Raw genomic sequence first — 21,428 nt, 5'->3', positions numbered from 1 at the left:
AAACCCTTAGGACTGTCATTATCATTTTCCTTTTTTTTATATGTAAATATACATAGATATTCCATATAAGTAGTTGATGTTAAATGTGATATTGTAGTCACTCTAAGTGTTAGAGGATCTATACTGTAAATTATTGTATTCCATTAAGGGTATTATAAGTATATTAGATGGAGATATTTAAATTAGTGAACAAAAAACAAGAGTATTTTTCATTTTCAAAAGTAAAAAGTTTATAGAAAAAAAGAGATGATTTATTTTATTAGATAGGATAGATAGATCAATCTATCTGATATCAATATCACTTTCCTTTTTTCGTATGATAACATACGTAACATGTTCCAATCACAAAAAATAGTAAATCATAAATACCAAACCATTGTTTAGCAAAAGATGCACATGCACTAATATGTATTAGCCAATAGCCATCACTATCAAATGGAACATGAAGTTTATATTCACATTTTTTTTTTAAATTTATTTATTTAAAAATTTAGTTACTTCAATCCTAAATGCTCATTAAAAAGTAGCCAATGGAAAGATAAGTATTGGCTATATTGAAAAGAAACAATAAAGTAAAGTTAACAAAGCAATTTCCTTGAAGAAGCTTTTGAGTGATTCAACACATTCCTCCAATGGACCTTCAAGAAAAATGGGTATTAAATTGATGAAAATGACACTAACCATATCATAATGAGAAATCTGTCCACAATTTGTTGGTAAAGTCAACATTATCTTCACAATTAAGCTAGTAAAATGATGTCTTAACGCTTATTAAAATGCAATTAGCAATTCCGGTTTTGAATGAGTTATAATTTTGTTGGTGGGTTATTCGTACATTGTTAGATCAAATAAAAAAATATTTTTATCTATAACTATTTATTATATTTTTAAAATATCATTAGTTAGTTAGAATTAAATGTTTGCAATTTGTACAAACGAAAAGTTGATGTCCAACCCAACCTAGACTCTGTTGACTTAATCACAACACCCATGATTTACTTTTAGTACATACATATCATATCATCAGTTTTTCAATATCTATAAGGTCTTTACTAACATAAATGCCCAATTTATGACTATAATAACTTTGTTTTTTTTTTTTCCCATCAAAATTGTGTTGTTTGTGTTCTAGTCGGCCACACACATATCCACACTCTTTTTTTCTTTCTTTTTTTTTTCTTGTCAAAAAACCAATTAAGTTTTAAAGGGTTGTTTTCTGTTTTGTGGATGTGTAGAAAAGAAACAGGAAAAAGATATATAAATATAAATATAATTCTAAGTAATAATAATAATAAGAAGGGGAATGGGGAGTGAAGTGGATGATGAGTTTAAGGATGTTGAGAACACAGTGTTTGTGGCGGTCGGAAAGAATGTTAAGGAATCCAAATTATTGATATTATGGGCTGTTCAGTTTTTTCATGGAATCAAGAATATTTGTTTGCTTTATGTACATCAACCTGCTCAGTTGGTTACAATTTGTAAGTTCCTTTTTTTTTTGGTTTTATGTTTCGGGTGATGGTGGTCTACTTACCGAGCAGAGGCCCGGGTTGAAATCCGGGGCCCGTTTGTAGGTGAGTTGATTATCTGGTTATTGCGTTTGCAAAATGCAAATGATAACTTGTTATTTGAAATTTTGACATTTGATTATGATGTTGTGTACTTGCATTATTAAGTTATATATGAAATTTATGAGGACGTGTGCTTTCTTAAATGATTTTTTTTTTCTAGTTGGTAAGGTTTAATTGTATTATATTAGGTTGAGATATTTAGTGAAAACCTTTATGAGATGGTATGTGGATTCTCTAATGGATTCTGCATAACGTACGTTGAACGTCTGATTTAGGGAGTTTATTTACGTTTTGTGCAAGACAGATTCTACAATTGAAACGGTGCACATATTACATTATTATCACAATATTTGCTATGATTAGACATAGGTGGTGGATTAGGTGTTTTTTTATAACAGGGGCGGAGAGGTGTAGTTGAACCAGCTTAGAGTTTATTTTTATCAATAGTTTTAGTTATGAAACTGCTGATATGGTATACAAATATTACCAATTAGGGGGGAGGGAGTGAGGGGGCGAGATGATATGATCCCACATCGGCCAAGTATGGGATTGGTTGGTGGTTTATAAGCCTAGGTGTCCCCTCCTCCTTTGAGCTAGCTCTTGGGAGTGAGTTCTACACCTAGCTTATGGGATGGGTTCGTATCACGAGATCAGAGGGCGATGGGAGGGAGCTCGCGAGCTTGAAGGGGATTCGTTTTGTCTTGCCCTACACATGACGTATCAAATTCTGACATGGATTCAACTATTGTTCTATGCCCACTCAATAAATTTTTGGAATCTAGCAGGGGCTTCCATACTTCGGTTATAATGTATCTCGGGTGCAAAATATCCACTAAATTTTACATGATAAAGTATCGGAAAATAAAATGTGACGAACAGGACTTCATTTACTCCAACTAGATTATATATGCAATATCTACTATAATCTTTACTAACAAATGTCCTGAGTGGTTCAACCGTTTATAATGTTTAATTTTGTTATATCTTTTCTCCAGTGGTTGACAAGTTCTCTGCCAGCAGATTAAAAGAACAGGTGATCAAGGCTTGCTGCGAACTTGAACAAACAAAGATGCACAAAATATTAAATCAGTACAGTCACACCCTTTCTCAGTCCGGGGTATTGTTTAGCTCTCTTTCTTCCCATTAACTATAGTTTTTAGCATTTTAAAGGAAGATTCAAGGCATCGAGTAACAAGAGGTGCTGTGGTGGCAAGGGGGCATTTTGGGTAACGGGTCAAAATGTGTACGTTTTTATATGGTCTGTTGACCCTTAACATGTTTTTCCCAAAATTTATATTCTTTTGTACACAATTAGCGTGTCAAATATGATTACATGCCAATGTTGGGTTAGCCCACTTGGTAGAGGCTCTTGCCTCTTAGGGGTAAGTCCAGCATTCAAACTATGGTCGCACGTAGTTCGGTAATTTGTGGGTAGTTTAGGAGTAAGTGTAATCAGTAAAAAAATGATTACATGTTCGAATAGGATGATGTAGGAGATATAATGCATTAAACATACAGTTTAGGCACATTTTGACCTGTTCCCCTTTAGCTTTTTTATTTATTTTTTATTTTACACTTACCCGTTAAGCAAAACCCGAATCAACCCATTCATTGATTAAACTGTTAAATTTTCTACCTCTACAAGTAGTTTTTGATGTGTAGAGGTTAGATATTGTCAACTTGAGAAGTTTTGGTAAGTTGGAGTTCCATATATCTGTAGGTGCATGCAGGTAAGGTGTGGATAGAAGCTGAAAGTGTTGAAGCGGGTATTGTTCAAACAATAACTCAGTATGACATTCGGTGGCTTGTCATGGGAGCTGGAACCAAGAAACATCATTCGAAGTATGAAAGTTTCTTATCATTCAACTGACGCTTCTCATTTGAAATCTATGAAGTCAAAATATTCCAGTATACTAACTTATATAAATTAGATTGCGCTTTTTCTCTTCCCGTTTCTCCTATTTTTGCATTAATGAACCAACTTGTCAAGATTGCAGGGATTTGTTGCAGTCCAAGTCTAAAAAAGCTGTATATGTTAGCCAACAAGCACCAATGTCTTGTCAGATCTGGTTTGTTTGCAAAGGTCAACTTATCCATACAAGGTATGTTGGGAGTGGAGTAATACTTTAAATTATGTTCTCTTTGCTTCGAGTGTAATGAGTCATTTTGTACTTGTCAAGTTGGTCAAATGAGATCCTAAACATATATTGATCATTTATATAGAAACATAATGACATGTGTATAACCACTAGTGTAATCTATAGGCACACTGTGTAGCTTCTAGGCCTACAAATATATCAGATATGAACCCGATCTTACTATGCCCCACTTAAGCCAGATAGATGAATCATGAGTCAAATCAACACATTTGTATACAACTTTATATGGTTTTTTGGTTTTATATAGGAGTTTTGAGTATTAAGCTATGTGCATTTCTTTATATAAGTGGATGGACCAAAGTAATGATCTCCTCTATGTTTTGATCTGCTGGATCAAGTTGACTGACCTGTGAGATGTCATGAATGGATTGGATCTAGATCAAAACCTGCCCGTTGCCCTAACGTCTACCTCATCAATCAATATGAGGAATTATTTTGGAAACATGAGATCAAATGCTGGCCAATTGTGCGTAATGTTTCTGTTTGAAATTTGACTTCTGTTATCTTTAAACCATCTGTCTCTGCAGAGAACCGTCTGCTAGTCCCACCCCTCATCTAATAAGTGTCAAGGCATTGCCTCCTCCACCATTTGCTGAAGAAACAATGTTGACAATTTATGATGAAGAAGGTGCTAACATGGAAGTGAGGTCTTTACGATGTTTGGAGAATTCCACATCTACAAAAAATGAATTTAGCAACTCGACGTCAACTCATTTGCTGATTGGTGATGCAAGAGAAAATGGATCAACTTTAGCCTCATCTCATGAATCTCAAGACAAAGTGGCTTGTTCACTTTCTGCTATGTTTCTGGTAAAGCATTTATCTTGTTTATATCTCATTGTAACTTACAATAACCATATGTCTGCTATGTGGTATTTATTGATGGTTGTCATTTGCTTTTTCCAGGAAGGACCCAAAAGGCTTTCATCTTCCGAGTTGCAAGATAAATTAGAACATGCTACCACAGATGCTGAAAACTCAAAGCAGATTGCATTTGAAGAGTCAATAAAGCGGTGGAGGGCTGAAGAAGATGCGAAAGAGGCTTTACATAAGGTGAATTTGGTTTAATCAACTGTTTCTTATTTTGTCACTTTTGCTTGTGATTATTATCCTCACTTGTTTAACCAGCTCACATTTTACTTTTTTGTTTGTTACCGGTGTTGGTCATGTCTATTATAGATAGATATTAGAGCTTAACACTGCATTCTCGAGTTTTTATTAAAAGAAAAGAAAGGAGAAGATTGGATAGGGGAAGAAATGATAGAAGATTACATTTATAAAAGCCATTCTCGAGTTTGAAAGGAAAGTGAAAGAAAAATAATCTAAACAATCAGAACCACCACCTGCAACCACCACCGGAAACCTGCAACCACCACCTGCAACCACCCCTTCCACCCACTCACCACCGGAAACCCGGCCTGCAACCACCACCTACAACCACCACCGGAAACCTGCAACCACCAACGGAAACCTGCAACCACCACCGGAAACCTGCCACCACCACCTACAACCAACCCTTCCACCCAACCACCACCGGAAACCACCCCTTCCACGAGTTTCCTTCCAAATCAGGCCAAAATGGCCAGAAAACTTTTGGGGGAAAAAACCTTGATTATTCCTTCCCTTTCCTTTCTTTTCTTTTGGAAAAAAAACTCGAGAATGCAAAAATATAAAAATTCTTACCTTTCCTTTTCTTTTCCTTTGGAAAAAAAACTCAAGAATGAAGCCTTTAGAGAGAGAGAAGCCAAGGATGTAGTTATCTGATGTAGTAAATACGTTACAATAACATTTGTTTTAGATTATATGATAAATAACTGATTTGAAAATAGAATAGTTTAAAATGACGTAAAATTAAGGATGATAATGAGGCTGAGTATCATCGGGGATTCCTTTTCACAACCCCATCCCTGATCTCCACTCTCCATCCCCATTCCTGTCGGGTGTTGAGTTGCCATCCTCATCCCCAACAGGTATTGGGAAATGGGAATCCCCAACGGGTGTTCGGGTATTTACATGGGTACTAACAAACTTTAATGATTAAATCAAATCATGATAACCCATCTTCAACTACTAACACTTTTATTGTTAATTCTCATGCTACTCTTGTTTGAATGAGCAACTTAATTTTTAAATTGTTGTTAGCTGTCTTCAAATACTAACACTTATATTGCTAAGAAAAACTACTAACAGTCACTAATACATACTAATGCATGCTGGTCGACTGATATTGTAAACCATGGATAAGCATTAGTCGTGAAGCAACACATATAACAATGATTAAGATGTCATATATTATTACTCGTATAAAACATCAGTTCTGTACATGCATATACACACATGGGAAAGATAATTATAGTACAAGCATTTAAAAAAGTACAAGGTTTTTCCTCTTTCTTCTTCCTTCTTCCTTCCATCTCCGACAACCACCACCACCACCATGATCATCTCCAACCACCACCATGATCCTCCGGCGACGACGACCATCTCCGGCGAGACTTACACATGTGTAAGTACAACTTTTTTTTAGCATTTTAGGGTTTAAAATTTCTAGGTTTTTTCCTTCACGAGACAATCACCACCGGCCACCATCATCTCCGACCACCCCAACCACGGCGCCGACAGCAAGGGTTTCGCCCGTACCGTAGCAACCGTCACCATCTCTTGCGCTGCCCATCAAATTCATATGATTCCCATAGCGTCCCTTGACGGTCAGCTTAGAACGGATGAGGGCCTCTGGCCCGTACCGTATCCATCCGAAAACGAACCTGATTCTCGCCGGAAAGTTAACTTACACATGTGCAAGTCTCCCTGGAGATGGTCGCCGTCGCCGGAGGATTATCGTTGTGGTCGGAGATGATCATGGTGGTGGTGGTGGTGGTCGGAGATGGAAGGAAGAAGGAAGAAAAACCTTGTACTTTTTGTACTTTTTTAAATGCTTGTACTACAAATAACCCACCCTTATACAAACATATATATCTATATCTATATATCTATATCTATATATATATATATAGGGAAAAGGGAAGGTGTGGAACCCCTCACATACTAATATTTTATTATTTATTGTTTAATGAATAAATGTCTGGGCCCCTATGATTTTTATGGTTTAAAAAATTAATATGTGAGTGTCTGGCATCTAAGCTTAGGTATCTAACAGCCTTATATTTCCATCCCCCATATATATATTATGTATATGTGTGTGTATACATCTATATAATAATATATTAAAGAATTGGGTTCGGGTACAGGATTGGGATTTAGGGTTGCCCCTTCCCATTCCGGTTTTTTTAAGTTGGGGAATCCCTGTCTCCATCCCCATACCCGATCAAAGTTGTGGATTTCCCGGTCAAACCGGGTTTGGGTACCTGGTGTCCACCGGGGGCTTTTTTTTTTGCCATCCCTACTTAAAATCCATCACTTGCTAAGCTTGTTAATTGTATACTTGGCTGCAACCTTTTCAACTTATAGGCTGAAGAATCAGAAAATTCATGTAAGGAGGAAGTTACACGAAGAAAAGAAATGGAGACTATTCTGACAACAAAAAGTCAAGAAATTGAAAAAATGAAGAGTCAACGAGTTCAATTCATTGAAGAGCTTCAAATGATCAAAGACCAGAAAGCTGGACTTTTGGACCGAATTTCAAAGGCCCGTGAAGCAGAAAAGGAGTTGGAGGAAAAGATTATTCAAGCTGTGAATCTCTTAATTACTTTCAAAGAAAGACGAGATAGCTTGCAAGACGAGCGTGATAATGCAAGGAGACAAATTAATACACTTGCAGAGTTCGTATATGAGGATAACTCACAGTTGTCGCATGCAGAATTTTATAAACCCTCTTTTTTGGAAATCATGAAGGCTACTGAGAATTTCAACCAATCATTGAAGATTGGAGAAGGGAGATGTGGTAGTGTTTATAAAGGGATTCTTCGCCATGTAAGGGTAGCAATAAAGATGTTACCTTCCCTTGGTTCTCTAGGAGATGAAGATTTCGAACATGCGGTAAATCCTAAGTAGATATCTTCAGACGACTATCAAATATTTTAGTAATCTTTTAAAATTACATTCTTGTATATATCATAGGTGGCAATTTCAAACCTTGCATTTAGATGGGTCAAAGTCAAGTCATATAAGAATAAGATTGGCTACAGGGAGAAGGGGTCAAAGGGGTCAAATAGCTCGAACGTGACAACAAGCTTCTAAAGTTATATAAAAAGATTTTGGTTATTACTGTCATGACATTGTTTCTTCATAATTAACACATAATTAGTTGAAAAGGACCAAAAAATGTTTGTGCGTCCACGCAACCTGGTTTGACCTGTTTCAACCTAACCTTACCCAACCCATCTGACCCACCCTTTTGCCACATCTAGTATAGAACTCTACCTGCGTTTATTGACTCTTGTTATCATTGATAATTTGATGCAGGCAGAGGTTTTGAGTAGAATTCGTCATCCAAACATTGTCACACTGATTGGGGTTTGTCCAGAAACTAGATCTCTGATCTATGAGTATCTTGAAAATGGCAGCCTTGAAGACCATATTGCTTCTCAGGCCACAGCTCCACCCCTCCAGTGGCATACCCGAATAAGAATTGCTTCAGAAATGTGCTCAGCCCTTATCTTTCTCCATGGCAGTAATCCTCAAATCATCCATGGAGATTTAAAGCTCACCAACATTCTCCTTGATTCAAACCACGTATGTAAATTAAGTGACTTGGGAATCAGGCGTTTGAGTTTCTCTGAAGATAAAGTTTCTCCCACTTCATTATACAACAACATTGAACCCGAGGTGTCTGCCTATATGGATCCTGAACTTTTTGAATCTGGAAAGCTTTCTACTTTCTCAGATATATACTCGTTTGGAGTTGTGTTGTTAAGAATATTGACAGGAAGACCAGCATTGAGTATTATTAATGATACAAAATGCGCTTTAGAAAACGGGAATTTTGTTACAATTTTGGATTCATCAGGCGGGGATTGGCCAATCGAGCATGCAAAGGAATTAGCTTATTTGGGTTTAAGATGTTGTGAAAAGAATCCCATGGATAGACCGAATCTTGTAAATGAAATATTGACAAAATTGGAGACAATGCGAAATCTGGTTATCACAGACTCATCTGATGAGTCTGAGAACCATCGTCGAATTCCATCTTATTTTGTATGCCCCATTTTTCAGGTATCCCTCTCGTTACTTTCCCATATATTATGTGAAAACGCTATGTAAATCACAGAAATATTTGATGTTCATGTGACAATACAGTACGGATGGTTTGGTAAAGAGTCAAAATGGGTAAAAAATTTGGTACAGGCTAAGCAACTTTTTGTTCAAATATTTGAATTTCTCATATTGCTGTTTAAATATGATTGTAAATCATCTATTGCTTGAAAAAGTTGACTTAGGAGGTTTCAAGCATTATAAATACAGGATTGACCCTGTTGACCCATTTGACTTGTTTCATTTCTAGCTATTTTTTACCCATTTCGCCTGATTTTGATGAACACAACTTGAGTCTGTCCATTCATAGCTAAATGGGTCAAAACTGCTACCTCGGGTAAACATTTGTTTTTGCAATGGTGGTGTAAAGGGTAATCGTTATGGGTTGGAGGATCATATCCAAATCTGCATCCATTTGTACCTAATGCAGATATATATACTATCCATAATTTTAAAGATGCTATAAATGATAATATTGTCCCCATATACATGTTTTCAGATATAAGATAAGTCAAAGTCATGAACAATGTGTTAAATATTATCTATGAAACATATATTGCATAACAAGTTATTAGAATAATACATTTTCCGTCTTGAGTTGGTAGTATTGTTTAACAGAAGTACATTGTTATTTCCATGTTAGTTTATGATACCAAAGACGGAAAATGATAAATCCTCCTATTTATCCTTCTAAAGCTATAACCTTACGATACATGTAATCCACTAATTCACTTGGGATAAGTATCCTGGAATGTAACAAACTTTGGACGAATGTCTATAGTGTGAAATAACTAAAGTTGTATTCATTGTGTGTAATCATCTTTAAATAATGTTTATTGTATGCAAGAAAATGTATCCGACCAATCAAACCTAACAAGTGGCAGCCATATATGGGTGTCACGTATGCCTTCTTACATACAATAAACATTATTTAAAGTTCATTACATAAAATGAACACAACTTTAGTTATTTCACACTATAGACATTCGTCTAAAGTTTGTTACATTCCCGGATACTTATCCCAATTCACTTTGATTACCCTCTGGATATTGTCCATGTGTAGTAATATTTGAGGATTTTTAGGAGGATATATCATCTCTCTTTAAGTTTGTCATTATGCTTATACAGTTTCTTCCTTGACCATTTTCAGGAAGTGATGAAAGATCCTTACATAGCAGCAGATGGTTTTACATATGAAGCCGACGCTATAAAAGGCTGGTTGAACAGTGGCCACAAGACTTCACCCATGACCAACCTTAAGCTTGACCACTGTGACTTACTTCCTAACCATGCTCTTTCCTATGCAATTCAAGAGTGGCAACAGCATTCCTGATAGACCCTTTTAATGTAATATCTCGTTAACTTTAAACGTGACTGTATATGGGGAAAAACGTCAATACGGTGTATAGCCATGGGATCTGGGGTATTGCATCGACCGTACAAATGTATATCAACATTCATGTATAGTACTTCTGGAAAAGCATTATAAAGTCGAGTTATTGAACCATTTGATTCCAGTTCTGGCTGCATAGGTCCAAGTTTCTCACAGTGACAGCATGTTAGCGTCGTGAATTCATGGTTTTCGACAATAAACAGGTATGTATTGACTGCTGCCCAGGAGGTAAAAAACTTTGGCGATTACTCGTAATATACTAGAAAAGGAAATGGTAGATGCCTTTTTATGATTAGCAATTGTAAACTGTAGGTACATTTCAACAAATTTTTAATGCTCATTGTGGTGTGGTCCATTGTTAATGCCTTTTACTTTGAGGAATTTACATGAGTTCGAGTTTTACTTTTTACCTTTTCACTTTTATAGGGGTGGTTTAATAGGGTGTTAATCAGAAGTCCTGAGTTCTATCCCGACCATTCGTATAATGATATGAGTATAATAATATGCCGTTCACACCGATGACCGATACATGTACACTGTGAAAACAGTACTTTTTTAATATATACCTTAAAACAATATGTTAAATATAGTTGACCATATGTATATGCTTACAAAATTAAAGTGCTCTTCAATAAAACGTACACACCAATACATAATTAGATAGCGACCATCACCGAACAGGTCAAATCGTCTCTCCAACAAAATCTTCCACGTCATCCCAATCAACATCCACGTGTCTCCATCTCATTCTCCTTGCACCACGTGTACATTCATTCCACTTCTTTCTCTCATCCTCACATTCCCCATTTTTCCCTCATTCTCTCTCTAAAAAATAGACCCACATCTATCACATTTCTAAAAAAAAACTCTTCTCAAACTCAAAACACCCAAAACAAAAAAAAAACATCATCAAAACAACACAAACCGAACCAAACAAAACCAAAAAAATGTCAAGTAACAACATACAACAAGAAACATCATTAGAAACTCACCAACAAAACCAACCAAAATCGCATCTACGACGCGGAATTTTAACATTCCAACAGCTAAACGCCCTGGCGCTGGTAGTCATCCTATCAGCGTCAGGGATGGTCGCAATCGAGGATTTCGGTTTCGTAATCCTCACCTTTTTTTACATGTACTTTTTATCAACAGTTGCATTCCCCGCCATCACACCGTCTCAAAGCCAACAACCCGTTTTCGCAGACAATTTAAACCGTCTACTTAGCCTATATTGTTTCACGGGCGCAGTTGTTGGATTATTCCTCCCAGTTGTATATATATTCGAAGGAATATATGAAGGTGACAAAGAAGGCATAAAAGCAGCCACCCCACATGTTTTTTTGTTGGCTAGTCAGTTGTTTTTAGAAGGGGTGGCGTTTTCGGACCGATTTTCGTTACCGATGAAGGTGTTGGTTCCTGTCGTTTATAATTCGACACGATTGTTTTCGTTGTTGGAGTGGGTGAGAAGTGAGGTGACAAAAGAGGAAGGTGGAAGTATTAGTAGTAATAGTAGTAGTAGAAGGTTGTTTATGGGGAGAGTTTTGGCTGTGGTTAATTTGGTTTATTGGGGGTTTAATTTGTTTGGTTTTCTGTTACCATTTTATCTCCCAAGAGCATTTAAGAGATACTATTCTGATCTTGCCAAGAATCTTAAAGATTAAATTAATCAACATTTTAATTAAGATCGAATATATATGTTACATATATGTGTGATCTATGAATACATATATATTTGTTGAGTAAGCTTAGGTTTTGTTGTTTCAAATTTAGTGGTTGTAGAGTTTATGTTGCGAAGATTTTGATGAAGCATGTTATCTAATGTAGATTGATCATGTTGTCACATTCTAAAGCAGTTGATGTCCGACCCTGATCAAATGCTATGCATTTTTATTATTATATTGTACAAATTTTGACGAAGTTTTATGCTACGGTGGAGAAAATTTTTTCATGTGGTTCAAGACTTCAAGTGCACTCGGCTATTTTTATCATTAATCAAAGGGTGATGGAACCAAAATTTTCAAAGTTCTAGTTAGCAATGTGTTTAGTAATAAGTTTGTCTTGTGGCAATTTAGATATCGGTGACAATTAATTGACAAGGACTGTTGTTTTACATTTTTGCAGGTCGAGACCAAAGGTAGAGTTCTTTTTAGCTAGTCGTTTTAACTTGTTGAGCTCTTTTAATTTAAAATTTGAGCTTACCTTATCTACGCCCTTAGCTCAATGCGCAATCTAAGACAGTTCTCCAAGTTCGCATGATGTGTTAATTATTATGAAACAAATCAATAACTGTATGTGGATATATAAAAGAAAAAAGACATAGGTTGTTAGTGATAATAGTTAATTGTATAAGTTTAAACTGCAAATAGTTAAATGGATCATTAATTATTCTTAAATGGATTTTTAAGTTAATTTTTAGTAGGATAAATCATTTTTTTTTTCTTCTTAAAATCATATCAATTGGTACCACCCTTATCACTATACACTAATTTATTAAAACGTTGTTGTCTAATTTGATTCTCTCTGTCTAGTTTGAGGAACCCAATTTGACCCGTAAACCAAATACTGAAAAAAGCGGTCCATGACGTGATTCCTTCTCCACAATTACAGTTAATAAATCGAGAATTTAGGGAAGAAGGAAGAACAGTTAATAAATCGAGAATTTAGGGAAGAAGGAAGGAAAAAAAAAGAGGGAAAGAAAGAAATGGGTGGAAATTACTAGAAATAATGGTTTTATAATTTTTTTTTTGTTTAATGGAATTTCACATGGCGAAAAGTGTGTATAACTGGATGATTTACATTTTGCATCTGGTTGCTTGCATTGTATAACTTAAAAAACATAGTTGGTTACACTACATAGCTAGTCGAGTACTTGGGTACATTATATAACTTTTTGGTCATAGTTGTGTACACTCTCATGCCATTATCCCAATGTTATATATTAATCACAAGGAAAAAATCCATAAAAATGTAACCTATTTACACTAATTTCCTATTAAAAGTAACCTGTTTTGTTTTAGTTTATTTAAAAGACCCTATTTTTAAAACTTTCCTAATAAAGGGTATCTCGTTAGTTTTGACAAATAACGTCCGTTAAATGTCACATTATCAGATTTGTTATCGTGACAATTGACTTCGACTAACTTTTATATATATATATATACTCGTATATATAAGTATTAAAGCATCATAAACATCATCCCAATAGCAAAACAACAAAACTTATATGCACACATCTGGACTTTTGGTACACCGATTGGCGATAGCACTCTCCTCGTTATTCACTTCATTTAACATCATGCACTCCAACAAAAATCAAAGCTTTATGCATTTCATAAAGCAAATCGCTGCTTAATTCATTGTAAAACCTCTAATTATATTTTGCATATATCACAATTGCAAATTTGCAACTGTTTATAAGTTTTATGTATATAATTAGGTGAAAAGGTTAGGTAAAGCATGCAGTACCTATCTTAGGTAAAGCAGGAAGGATTATGTAAAATTCAGGAGGGGGGTTATGTAAAACTTAGGGGAGTGGGTTATGTATGTTTATTAAATTCAAAGGTTTAATATGTAACTTTTTTTAATGTGACAGCACCTAAGCTTATGTAAAGTCTGCAGTACGGATCATTTTCACATAAAATTATTATGTCATATACATATACTCAATTAATCTATTATATATAGTCGAGACCCTCAAGTATTAACACAGAATAAAACTTAAATTCAAAAATCTAAAGCAATTTTTTTTCTCCGAATAAATAAATAAAAAATCGAATTGTTAGAATTGACCTTCCAAGGATTCCACCATGACGACGAGATGATTGGTTGATGAAAGGTTGGATTCATCACAACTGAATACATTTTCGCCGCCGGCGACCATCTCTGACGATCATATATCACTGTCGTTATTCATCTTGTATTGTTTGGTGAAATAAATGAATGTTTTTATAATTTATTTATTAATTCAACACTAAAATTAGGTGATAAACAGATAATTATTGAATTGTTATTATGATTATGATATATTATAAAACATGACAATGAATTGATGATATTAATTTGGAAAATACGTATATGAAATAATTTATTTATAAGTTTTATATACAAAATGATATAATAATCACATGTGAGATAAATAGTGTAATTTATAAATTATGGAAGTGAATTAGGAGCAGGACGATGATAAAGACGTGTAGACGACGAAAAGATATGTCAGGCGGGGGCGGTTAGTTAGGATGCTATTAGGCCTCTTTTAACTGGCGTTTTTTGTCAAAAATTAACGATATACCAAGTTTTTAGAAATAGGATCCTTTAAATACACGAAAACAAAATAGCTAGGTTATCTTTAAAAAGAAATTTGTGTAGATAGGTTCATTTTCCCTAATCACAAATGCATCATTAACACTAACGAAGTATTAACATTCTAATAATATATAACAAAATGCTAGAAATATGGAGATCCCAATTATAAAAGAAATGTTAGATCCTAGATCTGTACCAAACCAATAAACGTGTAATAGAGCGAATCACAATCCTAAAAACACGACATCCAGTTAAACTTGAATATATGGATTTCCAATACAATACTTTACCCATTGTATATAGATCAACTAGTGTGTTTACCATATTTTACCTTTATGCATTTTTTTTGTGAAAATGGTTTTAGGTGGAAATGGAGGCAGAGAGGAAACCTAGAAGATGATAATCAAGAAGTTGTGAATTTATAGTGGATTAGTGGGCCCTTTTAGGGTTTTTTGAATGAGTCGAGATATTTAGGCCCTTTTGGATTTTCGGATAAAACTAAGAGACATATCAAGATGTAAGGAAAAATTAAGGGACAAAACAAGTAGATTACACATGTCAATATTTGAATAAATTAAGAGGATTATTTTTAAGAGACCAATTAAGAGGTCAAAATTTGTTTATAAGTCCTTGGAAGGGATATACCCTCTTTTTCTTATTGGTGGAATTTACACTGTATTCTTTAGTTAATTAAAGAATGGAAAGGAAAGGAGAGTGAAAGGAAGTTTCCTTCCTAATCACCTTAAAATTGAGAAGAAAACTTTTAAAGTAAAAAAACTACCACTTCTCCCACTTCTCATCTCCTTTCGTTTCCTTTCCATATCATTTTAAAACTTAACAATGCCTTTATTATTTTTTTTCCTTCTCAGTCCTTTCCCCCCTTCTTAAAAAACACTTAACAATACAGTAGTGGTCACAGGGAGAGGTTGTTGGTTTGACGCCTTGGTATTTTTTTTTAAACAATATTTCATTATCATACATATTATCTTTTATTTACAATTGGTGTTTTTTATTTTTATTTTATTTTATGGGTAGGTAAACCTAATGCTCTATGAAATCTTCAAATAATAATATTTGTTAAACTTTAAATAATTAGGCAGGAAAAAGGCAATGCGGTATTTAATAGATGGAGTGGTGTTCCATTCGGTGTTCATTAGGGTTCACTCCTTCTTTATGATATCGTTTGTGTGGAAAGCAAACGACAAATGTTAATGTTCCTAAAGTTTTAGAATTTAGATGATATAGATTAAATCTTTACTTAAAGTTAAGATGTTTTTTATATATACCGTAATATATTTTAGATATGTTCGAAACTATGAATATTTCCTTAGTGATGACATATCCTTCCATCTGGTCGAAGACATAAATCACGCAGCTTACTAGTCGGGTTGCGTACCGAAAGTAGATCTTTGACCGTCTTAAACTACTAATATTGGCTTTTGAAAGCATATGGATTTAGCTATATCCCTTCCTAAGGGGATAACCACGAATATCAATAAGAAGGGAAACAAATTATAATTTTAATTATAAACACCTAACCAAAAGTTAGCCAGATACTTAGGATAAACCCTAAACCCGACTTCTCCACCAAGACATTGAATACTCTATATAAGCCTCGTCACATTCATAAGAGAGGCCAACATGTTAACACACATACATAAACGATTCCTAGGCGTATAGCGGCTCTAGCCCTACTTTCAGGGAATTGCCAACAAAATCATCTTACATTCATCCAATCCACTATATCTAGCTTAAGTTCCAGTCATGATTTAGTGTGCAATCACTTACATTGCTTTTCTTTCAAGTTTTGATTATAATTTATGTTAGTATACGATTTTTGAGTAAAGATGTAGTCATATGCTTTATATATAATACTATAGATATATTTGTGACTATATTCTTATCTTACAAATTTGTGTTATATTTTTTGTCAGATATATGAATTTTGTTTGAGACTATAAAGTGACACACGTTAGGATTTTTAATTTGGATGGAGTCGTATAACAGTTTTCATGATACTAATAAATGTAAAATTAAATTACAAAATAAGTTATACTAGTTTTGGTAATCTAAAGAGAAAAGTTAATTTAGGGTAAATTAGGGACACTACTCAATCATTCATTTTTCACCATCTCCGACCACCACCAGCATCACCACCACCACCACCACCACTATCATCTCCAACCACCACCATGATCTTCCGGCAACGGCGACCATGTCACCACTTACACATGTGAAATTATACAACCACCATCACCACCACCACCAGAGGTGGTATCAGAAAAAAATTCCAACGGGGACAGTTAAAAATCCGTAAAAATTAAATATAAAAGAGGTTTAAATGTTAAAAAACTATAGGAAATTTTTAAAAATCGATGAAAAATTTAAAAATACATGACAAAATCTAAATTTTGAGGGGGCATTTGCCCCCATGTGGTACTGTCACTGACCACCACTATCATCTCCGATCACCACCATGATTCTCCGGTGACGGCGATCACCGCCATCACGACTTACAAATGTGTAAGTTACATGTCCCTAATGGTATTTAATTTAAGATGCCCCTAAATCAACTCCTGTTAACCTAAATAAATACATAAAAATAATATTAAAAATATAAAGTTTTATAAAGGTCGTGATGAACGTTGATTACCACATAATTTGAAACTATATGAAGAACTATGATGTTTGTGTGTGTTTTTGTTTTGCTTAAACCTAAATTAAGGAATCAACACGAGCACAAAAATAATTCTGCTCACCTAAATGGTCGTGTTCATTTATTCGTTTTTAAATGAGTAAACATATACAAGCTTGTACCACTCTCCTTAGTAAGACAAATAACATATGATGATGAACATCGACGTCCACTACTACTGATAGGGCTGTAAATGAACTGAACAGTTCGGTAGGAAGTTTGTTCGTGTTCGTTCGTTTAGTTTAATGAACGGACCACAAAGCTCTCGTTCGTTGATTTACGTTCATGAACGTTCTATAATCTGTTCGTGAACGTTCGTTCGTTTATGTTCATGAACCGTCGTTCGTGAACAATAATCTGTTATGTTCGTTTACATATATACACACATAATCAATTATACTATAAAAGATAGTTTAAATATAAATATTTCTTTTATATAATATACATATATATAGAGAGAAAAGTGAGTATGGGGCTGTTATGCAACCAACTTAGGTGTTTAACTCTTCACGTACCAATATGTTAATATTTGAATAAATGTTTGGCCCCCCATGATTTTTATGGTTAAAAAAAAGGTATGTGAGGGGTTTTTCACCCAACTTGGGTGCCTAACAGCATATGAGGCTGTTAGGCACCCAAGTTGGGTGAAAAACTTCTCACATACCTTTTTTTAAAAGGTAAAAATCATGGGGGGCATGTATTTATTTAAAATATTAAAATATTAGTATGTGAGGGGTTTTTCACCCAAGTTGGGTGCATAACAGCCTCATACTCACTTTTCCATATATATATTAATACCTAAATATTTAAAAAATGTTTGAATAAAAATATTTAATTTATAAATACTTTGTTTGTTAGTGTTCGTTCATTAGTGTTCAAAACATAAACATGTCATTATGTTCGTTTATCTTTTCATGAACCGTTTGTTAAGTTAAACGAACGAACATGAACAAGGCTCCGTTCTTGTTCGTTCGGTTCGTTTACAACTATAGTACTTAGATATACATTTCGGACATGTTACTCCTATAAAAATAGAAAGAACAAAAAACTCTCTCCAATAGTAAATAACTTATAGATACAGTTAAACTCCATTAGATAAGGTAGTATTATCAGTAAAAAAAAAAGTAGTTTTAATCTGGGTTAAAAAATATGTTTTTATCAAAAGGACCATCTGGGTTCTCAAGATTCTCAACAGCCGAGGAAGTTACTCAAGGAATTGATGGGTCCGGCCTAACCGCCATTGTTACTGGTAATAACTAACAATGCTGAATGAACTGTCCAATAACTGTTTGATGAAATGACTGACTGAACTTTGGTTTTTCGTTATGTCATTGCAGGTGCATCTAGTGGGATTGGGACTGAAACTGCACGAATTCTTGCACTTCGTGGAGTCCATGTAGTTATGGCTATACGAAATGTGTCAGCTGGAAAAGAGGTGAAAGAAACTATATTGAAGCAAAACCCGACTGCCAAAATCGATACAATGGAGCTGGATGTCAGTTCTATAGCTTCAGTAAATAGTTTTGCCTCGGAGTTTAAGTCCTCGGGTCTTCCGCTGAATCTACTCATGTAAGATCAGCCCCATAGATATCATTTTCTAGCTCTTGTATGATACGAGTAGTTTATTAATTCTTGTCATGTGCACCATAATGTGTTGAGTATGTCATGTTTTGCTACAGTGTATCTAGCTTTCAAACTATAGTGTGTATCGAACTTTCAATTTTTGGTATTATATTTACCTGACTTCTTATGATTTGTAAAGTATTGGTGTAAGGTCGTTTTGACGCGAATACATATATGGTCGCCATGTCAGCAATTGATGAAAAGGTAATTTGATGATACAGTAGCAAGATTTTGTAGTTTGATACATAGAATAGATGGTTTGAATGTTGGATACACATGATAGCAAAACGTGACAAATAAGATACATTTTGTTGCATTAACCCTATCTAAAAGTAATAACCCAATATACCTTCAAGGTGAATAGTTTGAATGGTATACAGCCTTTCAATTATTTGAGATGAGGAAATGTGTCATATTTCGTGTTTATAGCAATAATGCAGGAATCTTGGGAACCCCTTTTATGTTATCCAAAGACAACATAGAGCTACAATTTGCAACTAATCATGTAGGTAAGATGTCTACGGTGTACCCTTTAATGATTTTATCGAAACACTTTAACTTTCACGATTTTATCTCTGCATCCACAATTCCATTAAAGAAATTGTTGTTATCACTATCGAACTCTATTTAACATTAAACAGATTTGAATAAGAATGATCATGTTAATGTAGCACATTAGCCAAAAGTGCACTTAGAGGTCACACTCATCCTGGATGCATACATGTTAAGCCATGTGATACAGTTAGCAAATGTCAATGGAGTTTAAATTAGTGGCTACAATGGGTGGTGTACGCAGTGATTAATCCGACTGACATTCAACCATGGTGGTCACTCCAATTCAATTTTGAAACCGCATTCCCCAATTATATGGTTTTTCCAAAGTTTTTTAGAGCTCTAAATGACCAATTCGAATACATATACATGTTCATCTGCTCCTTTGCTATATTTGGTACCAATGGTATAAGCAAATATCTGATTTTTTTTTTTTCTTCCCGTTTTTGCAGGCCATTTCCATTTGACAAATCTTTTACTGGAAACCATGAAAAAAACTGCACATGAAAGTAATAAGGAAGGCAGGATTGTAAATGTCTCATCACGGAGACACCAGTTTTCTTATCCTGAAGGAATTCGTTTTGACAAGATCAACAGTCAATCTGGGTAAACTAAAGTGTTTGATTTAATTCAATTGCTAGTTTTTTTTTCTTCACTATTAATATCATATTCTACTACAAGCCTTTAGTCGTGTTTATATTTCTGCAAATTGGCTAGATGATATTTTTCTTTTGGCTGTTATTGAAGATGATCTTTAGAAAAATATAACATTACTTGTGTCATAATATCTATCTTGAGAAAAAATTACTACTACATTTTTTCATACGAATACGATATTTTTAATCTAAGTATATTTCGTTATGTGCAGATACAACGGTTTGTCTGCATACGGTCAGTCAAAGTTGGCAAATGTTCTCCATGCTAATGAGCTTGCAAGGCGCTTAAAGGTACTCTTCCTTGAAAATTATACCTTCGGTTCATTTTAATATATTGACCTTCAAATGTTCTCCATGCTAATGAGCTTGCAAGGCGCTTAAAGGTACTCTTCCTTGAAAATTATACCTTCGGTTCATTTTAATATATTGACCTTTTTCTATAAGCATGTCATTTCGACGACTGTATGATAATGATAATGGTTTCATACCCAGGAAGATAGAGCAAAGATAACTGCAAACTCAGTTCATCCAGGGGCAATCCCCACAAACATCTTCCGCCATCATACCTTGTTTAGCAGTAAATTTGTTACTTCTTATCTGTGTTCCCTCACTATATAATTGTTCTTATAATTGTTCGTACCAATGATTTGTTTGTCGATGCAGGTCTTGTTACCATATTTGGTAAATTAGCACTTAAAAATGTGCCCCAGGTGATCATTAATATTTATTTTTATTTTTCTTTTTGAGAAATATGAGTTAATTTCCCCAAATTTTTACGATTATAACATATATTGTATTTGCAGGGAGCAGCAACTACATGTTATGTAGCATTGCACCCACAAGTTGAAGGCATCAGTGGCAAATATTTTGCGAATTGCAATATAACAGCAGCAAGCTCACAAGCTAATGATGCCCAGTTGGGAAAGAGGCTCTGGGATTTCACGGAACATTTGATTAACCAAAACTCTCCCCCGTCTCAATAGAATATTTGAAATTCAAGAGCTACTTATCACTAAGTTGTAAAGTGTTCTCCGTAATACCGAGTCACATGTATTTAAAATCAATATTGCAGACATATGCGATTGTATATATAAGATAGACTTATTATGTTGACATGGTTCTCATTTTCCCAAAACTTTATATGATGCACTCTGCAGTGATTATGGAAAAGTGTTTTCAAAGAGCATATTACATTCTCAATGTTCGGGAATTAAAATATAACAATGTTGTAGACTTGTATCAAAGTTGAAGTGATAGTTTGTTTAC

At 34.5% G+C, this 21,428-nt stretch overlaps 3 protein-coding genes across 4 annotated transcripts; all 3 read left to right on the top strand.

Annotated features, from left to right (window-relative positions):
* The first annotated feature begins 1,182 nt into the window (after positions 1–1,182).
* On the top strand, positions 1,183–10,712 carry LOC122589677 (U-box domain-containing protein 33-like). Of its 2 annotated transcripts, XM_043761999.1 has the most exons (9): positions 1,183–1,478; positions 2,564–2,685; positions 3,289–3,410; positions 3,566–3,670; positions 4,255–4,537; positions 4,634–4,780; positions 7,196–7,723; positions 8,150–8,899; positions 10,089–10,712. In XM_043761999.1, the coding sequence occupies exons 1-9, from the start codon at positions 1,304–1,306 to the stop codon at positions 10,269–10,271; spliced, it is 2,415 nt and encodes an 804-aa protein (XP_043617934.1). In that variant the 5' UTR covers positions 1,183–1,303; the 3' UTR covers positions 10,272–10,712. The 2 variants fall into 2 exon arrangements, with proteins under 2 accessions (XP_043617934.1, XP_043617935.1); XM_043762000.1 differs by lacking the exons at positions 1,183–1,478; positions 2,564–2,685 and having other exon boundaries at positions 3,294–3,410; positions 3,559–3,670.
* A 556-nt stretch (positions 10,713–11,268) lies between these two features.
* On the top strand, positions 11,269–12,040 carry LOC122586317. The gene has a single exon (XM_043758317.1). It carries the CDS (start codon positions 11,279–11,281, stop codon positions 11,993–11,995), a length of 717 nt encoding a protein of 238 aa, XP_043614252.1. The 5' UTR covers positions 11,269–11,278; the 3' UTR covers positions 11,996–12,040.
* A 6,298-nt stretch (positions 12,041–18,338) lies between these two features.
* On the top strand, positions 18,339–21,332 carry LOC122587305 (short-chain dehydrogenase TIC 32, chloroplastic-like). The gene is made up of 8 exons (XM_043759435.1): positions 18,339–18,580; positions 18,669–18,900; positions 19,384–19,463; positions 19,959–20,112; positions 20,375–20,453; positions 20,655–20,739; positions 20,826–20,872; positions 20,966–21,332. Exons 1-8 carry the CDS (start codon positions 18,481–18,483, stop codon positions 21,143–21,145), a joined length of 957 nt encoding a protein of 318 aa, XP_043615370.1. The 5' UTR covers positions 18,339–18,480; the 3' UTR covers positions 21,146–21,332.
* The last annotated feature ends 96 nt before the right edge of the window (positions 21,333–21,428 follow it).

The sequence above is a fragment of the Erigeron canadensis genome, chromosome 2 (genome assembly GCF_010389155.1).
Source record: "Erigeron canadensis isolate Cc75 chromosome 2, C_canadensis_v1, whole genome shotgun sequence".
NCBI lineage: Eukaryota > Viridiplantae > Streptophyta > Magnoliopsida > Asterales > Asteraceae > Erigeron > Erigeron canadensis.
The sequence above is the reverse complement of the archived record's forward strand: the minus strand, read 5'-3'. Positions and strand labels throughout refer to the sequence as shown.